The sequence below is a fragment of the Vipera ursinii genome (genome assembly GCF_947247035.1).
Source record: "Vipera ursinii genome assembly, chromosome: 1".
NCBI lineage: Eukaryota > Metazoa > Chordata > Lepidosauria > Squamata > Viperidae > Vipera > Vipera ursinii.
The window spans coordinates 310,644,746-310,659,032 of record NC_139512.1 but is presented as its reverse complement, the minus strand read 5'-3'; the positions used below and the strand labels follow the sequence as shown (position 1 = coordinate 310,659,032).

The 14,287-nt window shown below is 36.7% G+C and overlaps 1 protein-coding gene across 2 annotated transcripts in view; it reads left to right on the top strand.

Moving 5' to 3' along the window:
* ATF3 (activating transcription factor 3) overlaps positions 1-11,136 on the top strand; it is a 33,800-nt gene extending 22,664 nt beyond the window's left edge. For both annotated transcript variants that reach the window (XM_083379525.1, XM_083379526.1), the window contains 3 exons: positions 6,018-6,261; positions 8,289-8,396; positions 9,880-11,136. In XM_083379525.1, the coding sequence (XP_083235651.1) occupies positions 6,018-6,261; positions 8,289-8,396; positions 9,880-10,077 (550 nt within the window). In that variant the 3' untranslated portion in view covers positions 10,078-11,136. The remainder of the gene's footprint in view (positions 1-6,017; positions 6,262-8,288; positions 8,397-9,879) is intronic.
* Positions 11,137-14,287: the final 3,151 nt, after the last annotated feature.

The following is a 14,287-nucleotide window of genomic DNA, read 5'->3' as shown; positions in this document are numbered from 1 at the left end:
ATTCCATCTCTTCACCCACTTTTTCACCTTTTGGCCTTCTTCCCTTCCCATGAAGCCAGTCCCTTTCTCACTGGGCTGTTGGGAATTCCCCTTTTCCTTAATATTTTTGTCCTTCTGTAAACCTTGCACTTTACCCAGACTTGTGCTGCCTCCTTCTTGCACATGAGTTACATCATATTGGCTCTGTTGTACACGTTTGGAAAGTGAAGTTGTTTTCATATATATAAAATTGACTTAACTGTAACTCGGTTTCAGAAATGTAATAATTTTTGCATCAGAATCCCTGCGTGCTAGGCTTAGTTGATTGGTCTTTGAGAAAACTCAAGAGTGTCTTTGTTTAACATTGTTAAACGTGTGAGTTAATTGACTCAGATTGAAAGAAACGAGAGATGAAGGATTATCTATTGCTATAGGAGAGAAAACAGCAAAAACAAACATTCCCTATTCTCCCCTTCCCCATAGCACCTAACCTCTGGAATGACATCCTCTCCAACCCTCCCCATTGTTGTTTGTTTTATTGGTAGGATTGTATTGGTTTTTCTGGATGTTTTCCTATATATATTGTGTGCTTCCTAGAGTCATAGTGGATCAGGCAGCCTATCAATTGAATAAATTATTAAGTAATAGCTTAATGACACTGTAAATAAATAAAATAAACAAATAAATTATGAAAATAAATTGTGATGTGGTTGATTCTAAGGCAGTGATATCATAGAACGCCCTTTGATGTGCCTAATTCCCAAAACGGATTTCATTTCTTTTATTAGAAGACATAAGGTAATGAAGATAAAGTGAAGACGTTTTGATCTACAGAATTAACAATCCTTGAATCATCTAGGCTTTCCCAATCTGAACTCCTTCATATGTATCTGGGGGTGCAGATAACTAACAATCTGAATTGGTCTCTCCACACATCATCCTTAGTGAAGCGTGCAAACCAGCATCTGCATTTCCTGCGTCAGATGAGGAGAGCACATCTTTCTCCTTCTGACCACTTTTTACAGAGGCACGATTAACAAACTGCATCACTGTCTGGTTTGGGGGCAGCGGTGCTTCAGATACAAAGTCCATAGAGAGAGTGGTAAGGACAGCCAAGAAGATCATAGGAAGCTCACTTCCTGGTATTCAGGATGCTGCTTATAAGCGCTAAGTGCTTAGAGCTCAAAGAATTGTTAGAGACCCCACACACCCACTTTATGGCCTGTTTATGTTGCTCCCCTCTGGGAGGAGGCTTCAAAGTATTTCTAGCAGGACTACCCGATTCTGTAATAGCTTTGTTCCCTATGCCATCCGTCTGGTAATCCGCAAGATTCATTTTTCTCGCCATACACATGTATACATAATCCAAAGTAGACTCTGTTGTTTCTCTGTGCTATATAATATATATGGGTATATGCATAATTTTGTATTTATTTATTTTTGTCCTATTTATGTAATGCATATTAGAGATGGTGATCCTTTGAGAGCTGTATGCAACAAAATTTCATTTTAATGTATGCCAATTAGTGTACATTCAAAGTGACAAAGTTATTATTCTATATGTTGATCTACAGATTCCATCAACCTTGACCAATATAGGAAGGTGGGCTAATTTCCCCAAAAACTCATCCATTAAATTTTTAATTTAAATGCTCATTGTTAAGTGCTTTTCTCCCATAACCTTGTTTAAAGGGTAGGGGCATTTGGCAAAGATGTTACAGCCTTTTAACATTTCAAAACATAGGTTTGGCATATCAGATATACTAACAATAATTTAAAAGTAAAAGTATGGCATGGCTGTAGATAATTGTTCGATGTATTTGTGTGATTGCAACCACCTTGCACCAACCACCGTAGGCGATATTCAGATTCCTGGTGTAATAAAAGGTACAGGTTGTTTCTAGTTTGGATAGTTCTATAGAGTGAGTCTATGTGACAGTTATTTAAATAAAGGTAGTACCAATGAAGAAACCTAAACCAAAGAAAGCCTGGGAGATGGTTCAAAATGAAGGTTGGAAATGGAATTAAGTAACTATAGTTCTTGTTTATTTATTCAGTATAAACATTATTGAATAGTATAATGATCTCAGAATAAGAGAATTGGAAGGGAGGTCTTGAAGGTTTTCTAGTCTAACCCCTGCTCAAGCAGGAAACCCTATACCGTTTCAGACAAATGATTGTCCAGTCACTTTGATTCCTTATCACAATGTTCTCACCATGTTGATTGCAGAGGCATGCCATTCCCCTTTTCTGAAGCAGAATTGAGACTGTCCTGCTCTGCTGTCCATACAGAATACCTAATAATAGAGTTGGGAGAGATCTTGGAGGTCTCAAGCAGGAGACCCTAAACCATTCTGAACAAATGGCTGTCCATTCCCTTCTTGAAAACCTCCAGTGATTGAGCACCCACAACTTCTGAAGGCAAGTCATTCCACTGATTAATTGTTCACACTGTCAGGAAATTTTAGTTCTAGGTTGGTTCTCTCCTTGATTAGTTTCCACTCATTGCTTCTTGACCTTCCAGCATTTGAGAGGTTGCCACAAAGGGAAGGAGGACAACTTATTTTCCAGAGCACCAGAGGGCAGGACAAGAAGTAATGGATGGAAACTAATCAAAGAGAGAAGCAACCTGGGATTAAGGAGAAACTTCCTAACAGTGAGGGCATTAATGAGTGGAACAGCTTGCCTTTAGAAGTTGTGGGTACATCATCATTGGGTGGGTGCTTCATCATTGAAGAAGAGACTGGACAGTCACTTGTCTGAAATAATATAGGGTCTCCTGCTTGAGCAAGGGTGTTAAGGAATTTGTTGTGCAGAGGTCTCCTTGTGCTACCAAAGAGTTGCACAGACAGGAAAGGGTACTGAGAGCAGCAAGAGTCACACAAGAGTACACTGAGTTGTAAAAGCAAAAAGTATTTTACTTTGAGGTGGTGTAAAAACAAAAATGCACAGTCAAAAATAAACAGTCCAGGTCATACACAATAGCAACAGTCCAAGGAGTAATCCAAACTACAAAGTCTTCTTACCGGTCCAGAGGTCAATACACAGTTCAGGTTTACAACAGTAGTAAACCAACAGCAGAGCAAAAACAGTAATAGTGAGAGCAGTGAATTCAGAGAGAGAGAAGCTACGTTACTAGCTTCCTCTTATGGCCATGAGAACACTTACACACCCATTGGCCAATTAACTTCTTAAAGTCATAGCATTATGGTTAATATATTTTCAACCCAACATTGTAGGCTAACACCATATGCCTAACAAAGGGGTTGGACTAGAAGACTTCCAAGGTCCTTTCCAGCTCTATTCTGATTGATTGACCTGCCTTCAGTTGCTTTGGAGAATAGATTGACCCCCTCATCTCTGTGGCAACCCCTTAGATATTGGAACACTGTATCATGTCACCCCTAATGCCATCTCTAGGGTGTAATGTACATCATACACCTTTCTTTCCGCCTTCCATGAGAAAGCTTGGGGTTGTAGTAGACATACAAAAAGGTTGTTGTCAATGTGCAGGACTCAATACATCTTGGAAACTTCTTCTCTGATTCAGGAGATGTTTTACCAAATTTGAGATGCAAGAGCCTAGTTTGGATTACCTAATAGTGAGGAAAGATCACTGAATTCAATCTGCCATCTGAAGCCCAACTGAGAATGTGGTCAAAGGCAGTGTGGTTGTTGGGATGATGTTACTATAGCTTTGAAGTTGTAGTAATTCTCTCAAAAGTGCTGTTGTATTGCCAGCATTCTCAACTGTTTCTCTACCACAAGATTGATTTAATGAGATCCTGGCTAGTCCCCAAATTCTCAAGAAGTAGTGATGAAGCCAACAGTACAGTACAGTAATGGCAATGTAAGGTACGGAACATCAGGAAATGACATTCTTATGAGACACCTATAAATTACAGTTACTTACGAGACGTGTGTGTGTGTGTATGTACATCCATCCATAAAGTTACCCATTCTTTAAAAGTAAAGATAAAGGTTCCCCCGCACATGCATGCTAGTCGTTTCCAACTCTAGGGGCCGGTGCTCATCTCCGTTTCAAAGCCGAAGAGCCAACGTTTGTCCGAGGACGTCTCCGTGGTCATGTGGCCGGCATGACTAGACGCCAAAGGCGCACGGAACGCTGTTACCTTCCCATCGTAGTGGTCCCTATTTTTCTACTTGCATTTTTATGTGCTTTTGAACTGCTAGGTTGGCAGAAGCTGGGACGAGTAACAGGCGCTTACTCTGCTGTGCAGCACTTGGGATTCGACCCGCCAAACTGCCGATCTCCTGATTGACAAGTTCAGTGTCCTAACCCACTGAGCCACCACGTCCCTACCCATTCTTTACCGCAAAGTAAATAAAATAAATATTGTTGTCAGCATCAGTTTTTTTGAACTTTGTAAGGCAGGTTCCTATTCCTACAAAGCTAAAACAGATATGCTTTTTCTACATATCCCATCCAGAATTATATGCTCTTTATGATAAATGAAAGATGCACGTGCACTCTTTTTTTAAACAACTGTGACTAATGCTAAGAGCAATTTATTATTACTGTCTGGGTTGAAACTTTAAATGATAAACCTGAACATTGTAAACCTTCATTGGCTTGGTATTTTCTGTCTCTTGAAAAGATTTAGGAGTATCAGGATTTTGAGCTGTGACTCATGGTTTAGGGGATTTTTTTAGCAAAATTACATAGTTTTCTCAAGATCTATGTAAATTACAATTCCAGGAAATCATCCCTCTGATGATCAAGAGATATGAAACCTTTTGGCTTTCTACTTTCTTGTTTGAGGTTAGGTCTATACACCAAGATATTGTTACACAGAAAATACAAGGGTGCAAAGATTAATATAGACACTCTCTATATATAGTCAAATGCTTACATGTTGCTGTAACAGCTGGCTATGGGTTTCCAGTGCATATATGTCTTTTTCAAGAGCAAAGCATGTGTCTATGTCCATGTTGAGATGGAGTACATATTTAATTGTGTGTGGAGGTGCTTTCTGTGTTAATTACTGATTGTGTGTATTTTGAAGGCCTAGAAATTGTGTGGACGTAATACAAACATTAAAGAAGTAAATAGACTGCAAGTCTATTTTATTTCATAAATAAATTTGGACTTGATTTGAATTTGATCTTTAACATACCATTTTAAATAAAACAATCAATACTGTGTGTTTGTTCATAACTGGACTTGTTAAACTCTAACCATTACCTGAAATTGTAAAAGATAATGCATAAACTAAATTCTATTTAATAGTTTATTGGATTTGCTTGTGTATATAAACCCTAAAGGCAATAATTGGCTTATCTATTGTGAATTGTAATATTGCTGTGATTATAGTTACTGTGCAAAGTAGATTTCCTTACCTACTTAAGGAATCAAATAATTCGGCACTTATGTGTCCCAAATATATATTTAAAATAAAGAGTAAGGAAGATGGTTGATTTTATTGAAGAAAAAAAAAACAATGCACTGTCTCCACAGTACAGCTTCACTGAAAAGAACTGCTTCTGAAAATAATTAGAATGGCAAAGTAGATGTGAACATTTATATGTGTGAAAGACATACTTTTTTAAAAAAACACCTCAGTCCAAACTTCTTGACTATTTGCTGCAATGATTTGCTGTATTTAAAATTCATAGACAACATAGGTGTAAGATAATTTCATGTGCAAAACCTAAGTATCTAAATAGGAGACAGGAATATTAATTAGAAATCAGTTGTTTAAATTCAAGTGGTCTTATTACACAAGAACTCATTCAGCCTTACTAGTTTTTTGTTTTTAGGTTTTGCATTGTAAGCTGCTCAGAATCACAAGACTGAGATGGGTAGCTATATAAATACAATAAATAAATGCCGTTCTGCCCATGAATATATAATAGTTCTATCAACATCCAGTTATGAGCCAGAATCTCATTATTCAGTGATTGATTTTCTGAATTCTGCATTAACTGAATTAATTATTGTTGTAGCCAATTTTTTTTTTTTTTGCTTCATTAAAACTTAGGAAAAATTCATTCTCTTCTCCCTTGTTCCCCTTCAGCAAAATGATGCTCCAACACTTGGGCCAGGTGTCTGCTTCAGAAGTCAGTGCTTCTGCAATTATCCCATGCTTATCTCCTCCAGTATCCTTGGGCTTTGAAGATTTCACAAATCTGACCCCATTGGTGAAAGAAGAATTGAAATTTGCCATCCAGAATAAGTGCCTGTCTCAAAGGATGCCCTCTACCTTGGATACAGTCATGGTTTCTGATAGATCTGGTGAAACATCTCATTTAAAAAGACAGGTATTTTGTTTTTATTTTTAAGCTATGTTCAACTACCACTTTCCAATGTGCTTTAAAGAACAGAGAATGTCTTCCCTCTGCATTAATGTTATCATCACTTTTATAATAATTTAATTCAACGTATCAAAGTATAAAATACAAATGAAAATGAAAATAGTTGGAAAATGGGGAAGGGAAAAGGGAAAAAAAAGAAAAGCATTGACTTTTGACTCTTTTTAGAGTAGTGGAATAAAATATTGCAGCCTCAAGTTTTTTACTGCTACATATTTAATATGCACTAGCCATTTCTATAACAACTAACTTATCTAATCAGCAAAAATCAAAATTTCATTTTTTTTCTATCTCAAGCACAAAATCCAGAAGCAGTTTCCAAAAAGAAACAAAGTTAGATGTGTTTTCTCTGATTAGAACATTTAATTTAGCCATCTCTGCTACTTCCATGAGTTTTTCCATCCTTTCACCCATTATCATCATTACTGATACATCAGAATGTCTATTATTATAGATAAAGTTGTTAGCAACAGTGACTTTCTCTTGAATCAAAATTGATTCCACTTGATTAGATGAAAGTATTGTGCTACTGCCTTCTTCCAGAAGACAAACAGATGCAGGCAGGCAGGCAGGCAGGCAGATAGATGATAAGTAGGTAGGTAGATTGGTAGATATTGAACTTTAATTTCCCAGTCTAATATACAGCTTTGGGATTCCCTGATGATTTCCCATACAATCACTAATGAGATCTCAGCCTGCTTATGTAGATACCCTATCTAACTATGATGACATCAGAATGATAAAGTTGTAAAGCCACATACTAGAACATAAAGTGCAAAGTTTGTTTCATAATGAATTTTGACCCTTGCTGCCTTTCTGGACACCTATGCCTGTTAGGCTTTCAAGACCAGACAAAGTTGGGTAGGTGCTGCCACCTGGTTAGTCCCTTTGGCATTTGCATTAATGATCTTCATGTGCTTGAATGGGAATGCCTTAATGAAAGACAAGCAACGTTGAAAATGTGATCTGTATCTGGAAGGCATCAGGGAAATATGAAGCTCCTGTAATTGTTACAGGTTTTATACCTATGCAGTGTAATACATTTCATACAATCCTGGGTCATGTGCTTTTCAGAAAGGACTATAAAAGGTAAAGGTAAAGGTTCCCCCGCACATGCATGCTAGTCGTTTCCAACTCTAGGGGCCGGTAGAAGCTGGGACGAGTAACAGGCGCTCACTCTGTTATGCGGCACTCGGGATTCGACCCGCCAAACTGCCGACCTTCTGATCGACAAGCTCAGCGTCCTAACCCACTGAGCCACCACATCCCTTAGAAAGAACTATATTGCAATGTATTTGACACATTTTGCACATAGAAATTCTTCATTCCCTGGCATCTTTTTTTTTAAAAAAAAAGCAGTGAGAACTTTCTTGGCATGAGACTTCAATGGAGAGTTGATAATACTTGACTTCCTATGTTCTTTTTCCATAATTCCAATTATAAAGGAAAGCAAGAGGAGAAGGAAAACTCTTTTGATCTATGATATAAAACGATATTCCATCATGCTCAGAGACATCATTTTTAGTATTCCAGGTTGTGCTCTGGCAGAGAATGGTTTTTGAAGATGAGCCTAATTAGGACTTAAACCTGCTTAGTGAAGAAAATTCAGAATGCACCTACCCTTTTTAGTAGATCAGATAAATCAAAATACAGTTGACATTATTTGGAAACTGTAGGGAAGGTTGTGCTTCAAGGTTGGGCTTACATATTGGAGGTTTTCTGATTTACTGTACATCAACTTTCTGCGTTTCAGTAATCTCCTAAACGTGTCAGCCAATTTCTATTCTGTTTCATTCAAAGTAAAATGGCCAAACTAACCAGATAGTCATTTTGCTGACAGACAACAAATCAGGCTTATTGCTATTATAACTTCTATAGGGAACATAAAGAGTTTATCTCTTGCACCACCCCTCCGCCCCGTTTTGGCCTGATAGCCCATCCAACCCTAATCTATTTGGATTTTTGGATTCTATTAGTATGCCCCTGAAGAAGATGAAAGGAAAAAACGTCGGAGAGAAAGAAATAAGATTGCAGCAGCAAAATGTCGAAACAAAAAGAAGGAAAAAACGGAATGCCTGCAGAAAGTAAGTTAACTGACACTTTCTAATTAGTATCTGCAAAATATAAACACATCTACATAAGATCAAAAGTTCCTTAAAATATGGATAAAATGACTCTGAAAATTTTCACTGGGCATTGCTGATTAATTATAACATTTGTTAACCTGTTAAAGGTGAAATTATTCTGGCTCATCAGTCTGGAAAGAAAAAGTAAAATCTTAGACTAAAGCTTTAGAAGTGCTTTAGAAGTCCTTAACTAATTAAGGTTTTTAATCTTAATAATAATGGGACATATTTCCCTTAAAATTTAAACTTTTTTCAAGACATATTCAAAATTATCAAGCAAACGCTCACTGTACTTGTAGTAGCAGAAAACTTTACAGGAAAATTTTTTCCCAAAGACAAGCCACTACCTCAGAGATTTCATGCTTTAAATACTCAGGTTGTCTGAAATGAAGGCTGAGTTACTCCCAAGTAACTGATCTTTAAAATGGGAGGCAGATTTCCTTCCTTCCTTCCTTCCTTCCTTCCTTCCTTCCTTCCTTCCTTCCTTCCTTCCTTCCTTCTTCTTCCTTCCTTCCGCCATGTTGGACTGCATCTCTTATACTCCCCAGGCACCAGATTGCAGAAAATAAAGGTAGCAAATGATAATAATAGATAATTTATCTATTATTAATTTTATAACTTGCTTCTCCTTTAAATTGCTTCCTTTAGTTGTTTTCCTGGCTCACCTACTATATGGGTTGAGATACAGTGACTGAATTATAAATGAACAGGGGTTTGGACTAAAAGACCCCCAAAGTCCCTTCCCACCGTATTATTCTATGTTCTATATAATAATTATTATGACTTCCACTCCACTCTCTAATATTTGAACCATTGTACCACAAGACGGGAATTTGTTTGGTTGAGTTGGAGCTGCAACTTCAAGAAACAGAAGCTTCTTGAGGGATATTTAGAATTGGAAGAGTAAAAAGATATGTTGTGGAAAATGGTAAGAAGATAGGAAGATATTAGCTTTTAAAAGGGACATGGAAAGAAATGAGAAAGCATTTAAACTATATGAAAAATGTACTGGATGGTCTGAACATGGGGAAGTGAATAATTTTAGCTGCAGAATTCTGCATAGAGATCAAAAGATTAAAGCTGATATACAAAGGCAAAGGGATACAAAGAGGAAACCACCAGATTGTTGGGGGCAATTAAGCTGACTTTGTAATAATGCTGCTTGGGGTGTGTGTGAAAGCCCTAATAAGCAGGCATATACATAGAATGAAGGCTACTGCTAAGCTTGTAAGCCACCCTGAGTCTTCAGAGAAGGGCGGGATATAAATGGAATTAAAATAAAATAATAAATAATCATCTATGTAATCTGGACAGAAAAAGGGTTTCCATAGTATGTTTCCCAGTACATATAGTCATGAGCCCTAAGCTACATATTTTTTTATTTTTCACTTGTATTTTTAAAACTTCCATTTCTATGTTTATACGTTTCTTTTGCTACCAGGAATCAGAAAAACTGGAAACAATCAATGCAGAACTGAAAGCTCAGATTGAAGAGTTGAAAAATGAGAAGCAGCACTTGGTCTACATGCTCAACCTACATAGACCCACCTGTATTGTCCGGGCCCAGAATGGCAGGACCCCAGAGGACGAAAGGAACCTTTTCATTCAGCAGATCAAAGAGGGGACCTTGCAAGGCTAAACAATAATGAGGCAGTGCTCAATATTCTTTAACCATGCTTCTTGTCATGAAAAACAACAATAACAACTTGCCATCCCAAGTCAGAAGCCACAGAGAAGAAATTTCATGCGGCCTCCGTTTAGTCAAGGGAAGATGGATCTGACATGACTTTGCTGAGAAGAAAGGACTATGGTAGCTTAGCTTCAGCTTTCCCTAGCAAAGACTCAGTTGGGTGGAAGAGAGCTACAGACTTTGCTCCAGGTCTAACCAGCTGCCACACTTGCTATCCTAGAAGAAATATGGCTCTAGACTTGTAAAACTCCTTCTGGTATGCACTTGCAATGTTTCTGGTAGGGCAGAAGGGTTCTCTCTGATGCACATCTGATGAACTACCAAGCTAAAAGGATTCCACTCACTAGATAAGGAATGTAGGTGGACTGGGTTATGTTTTGTTTGTTTTGTTTTATACTTTCAAAGAAAAAGAGGTTAGCAACTTCGAGATGCAACATTTAACTTGGGCACTGCACTTTGTTAAAAACATGCTTTCATAAAAGCCCTTCTGTGGGTTTTTGATGACTCAAGTTAGAGTTGATTGTAGGAAAATGTGACAAGCTTCAGTGTTTTTCAGAATTGTTCATTGAATTAAGACTCAATATATCAAACTGGAGCATTACCACTCTTGGCTTACTTTGGGAAGGGGGAATGTCCCTTTCAAAATTCAGTTAACGAGTCACATGCAGTATTCAAAAGAATGTTATACAACCATGGTGTAATCACTAAAGATGTAAAATTGTATGTCTTCCTGACTTGTGGTTCATCTTGTCCTTGATCCTCATCTTACAAATGTTTCCTTGGCACAATCTTTTTCAGAACCAGAGAATGTACTTGCTGGCAATTTACAAATATTAATTTATATGTAGACATTAATTAAGTGAAAAATTGTCCACCAATGAAGACTATCCGTTGGACTAGAGATGAAATAGAGATTATCATTAGGAATAGAGATGAAAAAGTACAGTAAAGGTGGGCTTTGTGGTTTGGATTTGCTTTGATGGAATGCTTCACATCACAAAAGCAATGCTATTCTTTTCATGAGGCAACCTTTTTTATCTGCACATTTTAGTCTTTGAGATCTATTTTCTTTAATGACAGAATTGAAACAGTAGAAATAGCTTGCAAAAAGAATACTTTGTCCAAGCATTACTTCTGTTAAACTTCATATGCATGTACAATCCTCAAGCAGCAGCATCATCAAAATGTAGATTCTTAGTCTGGACTAGCTTACTTTTCTATCTCACACCAATTTTTACATTCTGCAACAGAAGTATTTAATATGCTTTCAATGATCTGGATATAATGTTATGTCTATTACATTGCTGTGTTCCAAATACATACAAAATAACCAAAATACAAGGAAATGGGCCAAACTCTTATCTCTTTAGAGAAATATTTTTTCTTCCAGGATCCAAAAGGTATTACTTTTTCTGAAGTTTTTGACAATACATCCCAGTGACCTTTGTATATCAATTCATTGACTATACTTTATATGGAGGGCTATTATATAACTGCTAACTTCTAGCAGTCAAATAAATTGGGTTTATTTAATGATGATTCTGTGCGCCTATGTAGTTATATAGGATTACACAGCATATAACCTTCTGTAACTACTGCTGTCTCTGAAAGTATTCACTCAAGATAAATGTTGTGCACTGGATCCAAAAATGAAAAGTGGAAGGAAATATATGCAGTAGCCTATACTTCAAATAGCACAGAAGAATATCCCTATAGGCTCCGTCATTAGAGTAACATTTCCTTGCTTTAGTGAAAGTTGAGAAACATGGCCAGAGCAGAGAGAGAGAGAGTCACCCCCCCCCAAAAAAGAGGAAAGACCTGGGAATTATCCATGCCCAATTAATCCTCAAGCAGCAGACCAAGCTACTGCATGAAGGAATTAGTTCAAATCCTCTCCATTCCAGTGAGATGCACTGTATTATTACTTACATGCTAAAATGGGTTTCCAAATATGTACTTCTGCATATACATTTGGATATATGCTAGCCAATCTTGTAAGCTCCTTTGCTCTTTTTCTTGTTTGTTTGAGCAAGGGGGGAGTTGATATATTTGTTTTGATGAATCTTGTGGTCATCCTATCTATTCCAGTTTTCACAATTACATTTCTTCTACTTTGGAACAACATCTCAGGATTTGCTTTCATTTTGTTTAATTAATGATCTAGAATCTCATAGACATATGTAGTTGAATTTTTGTAAGTAGAAGATAAGTTTTCACTTATACAAAGACTCCCTGAGTTCAAGGTCCCTCTCAGGTAATAAAAATTACCTTCAATGCTAGCACAATATAATACTTCCAAAAGCATTTACAGACCCCCCTGTCCATACATTTCAACTCTTTCCAAAATCCATCCAAAAAACAATAAAAAGGTAATTTCTGATGTGGTTTATATATGATATTATATAGAGAGAATTAAGATTTCTCCCTTAAATATTTTTCTATGCGTGTTTGATATCCTATTTAAAATGACGCAGGCGTCATGCTATTGCTGCTGCTGCTGTTGCTTCAAGTTACACAAATGTTAACTAGCATGCCAAATGTTTACTAAGGTGCTGCTAACTTTGTCAAAGATACTACTATTTTAGCCGTGGCTGCTTCTGCACGTTAGTTCATTTGAGTTTGGAGAGAGAGCATGTGTCTCAAGATGGTACAATGGTATATTTTTTTCATCACTTGAGAGAATAGTGGACAGAAAGACTGGATGTAAAATAATCTCTAATCCTATTCTATTTTCAGGACTGTACTCTGATAGCTCTATGTCAGAGAAAATCCACCTGATGTAACTTTGCCTGTTTGTAATGACTGTAGATGTGATCATGGTGGAATTTTCCCTCATTATCTAAAGCATATGCAAACCCCTACAAGATCAGATACTGGTCTTCAGGGTGGTTAGGAGATATTTGAATGGGAGAAGTGCATGAATGTATGATCTATTTTTATTTGAACATTTAATAATACAATAAAGATGGCTTGTTTTTTTATTAAGTTTATGTTTTGATACTTTAATAATAATAAAGACTAATGTGTGTTTTCTCCTATTTGACTTAATTTGTCTTATTTGAAAGACCAATATTGATATAGAATGTCTAGATAGTTCTCTTTTCAGTCTCTCCTATTCACTTCATGACCCTTAGCTAGTGCCCATATTAAGCCAACATCATACTTCACTTCCCACTCTCTGCTATTGTCATCATTGTTTACATGGATTTCCGTTGTCTTCACTCATCATGCTATTGTAAGGTATGCTCTGCACCTGGAATAAACTGTCCAATTAGTCATCGGTCCAATTAGTTTGAGGATTCTTTAAAGATTTTGTATATATAAGTTCTGTAACTGATACAGTACTAATGGTCATGGTTCTTCCATTATGTGATGAATAGGATCTCCATGATTGGTATTAAATTGATTTCCTTAGAAGTATCGTCTTCGATCTAGTGTTATCCAAATCTACTAGGAGTATAATGCCCAGACTAGTCAGCTCATAAGATTTGTAGAATTGAATAATTCAATAGAATTGAATTAATAGAAGTTCAAAATATGTGATAAACCCCAGTTTAGGGAAAATTTCTACATCGTTACATTTTTGGAATTGAACTGGTATCAGTCCAGATATTGGGCTCCTTGGGTTTAAATAATTGCTAGGGAGTCACATGATTTCTCATGCATACCAAGCTATGAACAAATATCTCTTCTATCTATGCTCAATTAATGAGAATAAAGGCAATCCTTTGAGAATCTAATTCAGATCATGAATTAATTAGCAGTCACACTGAGATACTATGTAGGTACTTAGGTGATGGATAGATAGATACTGTTGATATAAATAGAGATAGATAGATAGATAGATGATAGATAGATAGATAGATAGATAGATAGATAGATAGATAGATAGATAGATAGATAGATGGATAGATGAGAGAGAGAGAGAGAATGCCTCCTTCTCAAACTGACCTTCATATTTCCAATGATGGGAATTTAAATAATTTTCCTTGCTTTTTCTCATTAAATTTGAAAGCCCCAAATGTAACTTAATACAGCAGTACACTATTTTCAATTAAAAAATCAAATGTATATGACTTGCTCCATTTAAGAGCATATGCTCACTTCCACATCTCCAGTTCTGTTTTTTCAGTGATTTCTCACCATCTTATCTGAAAGT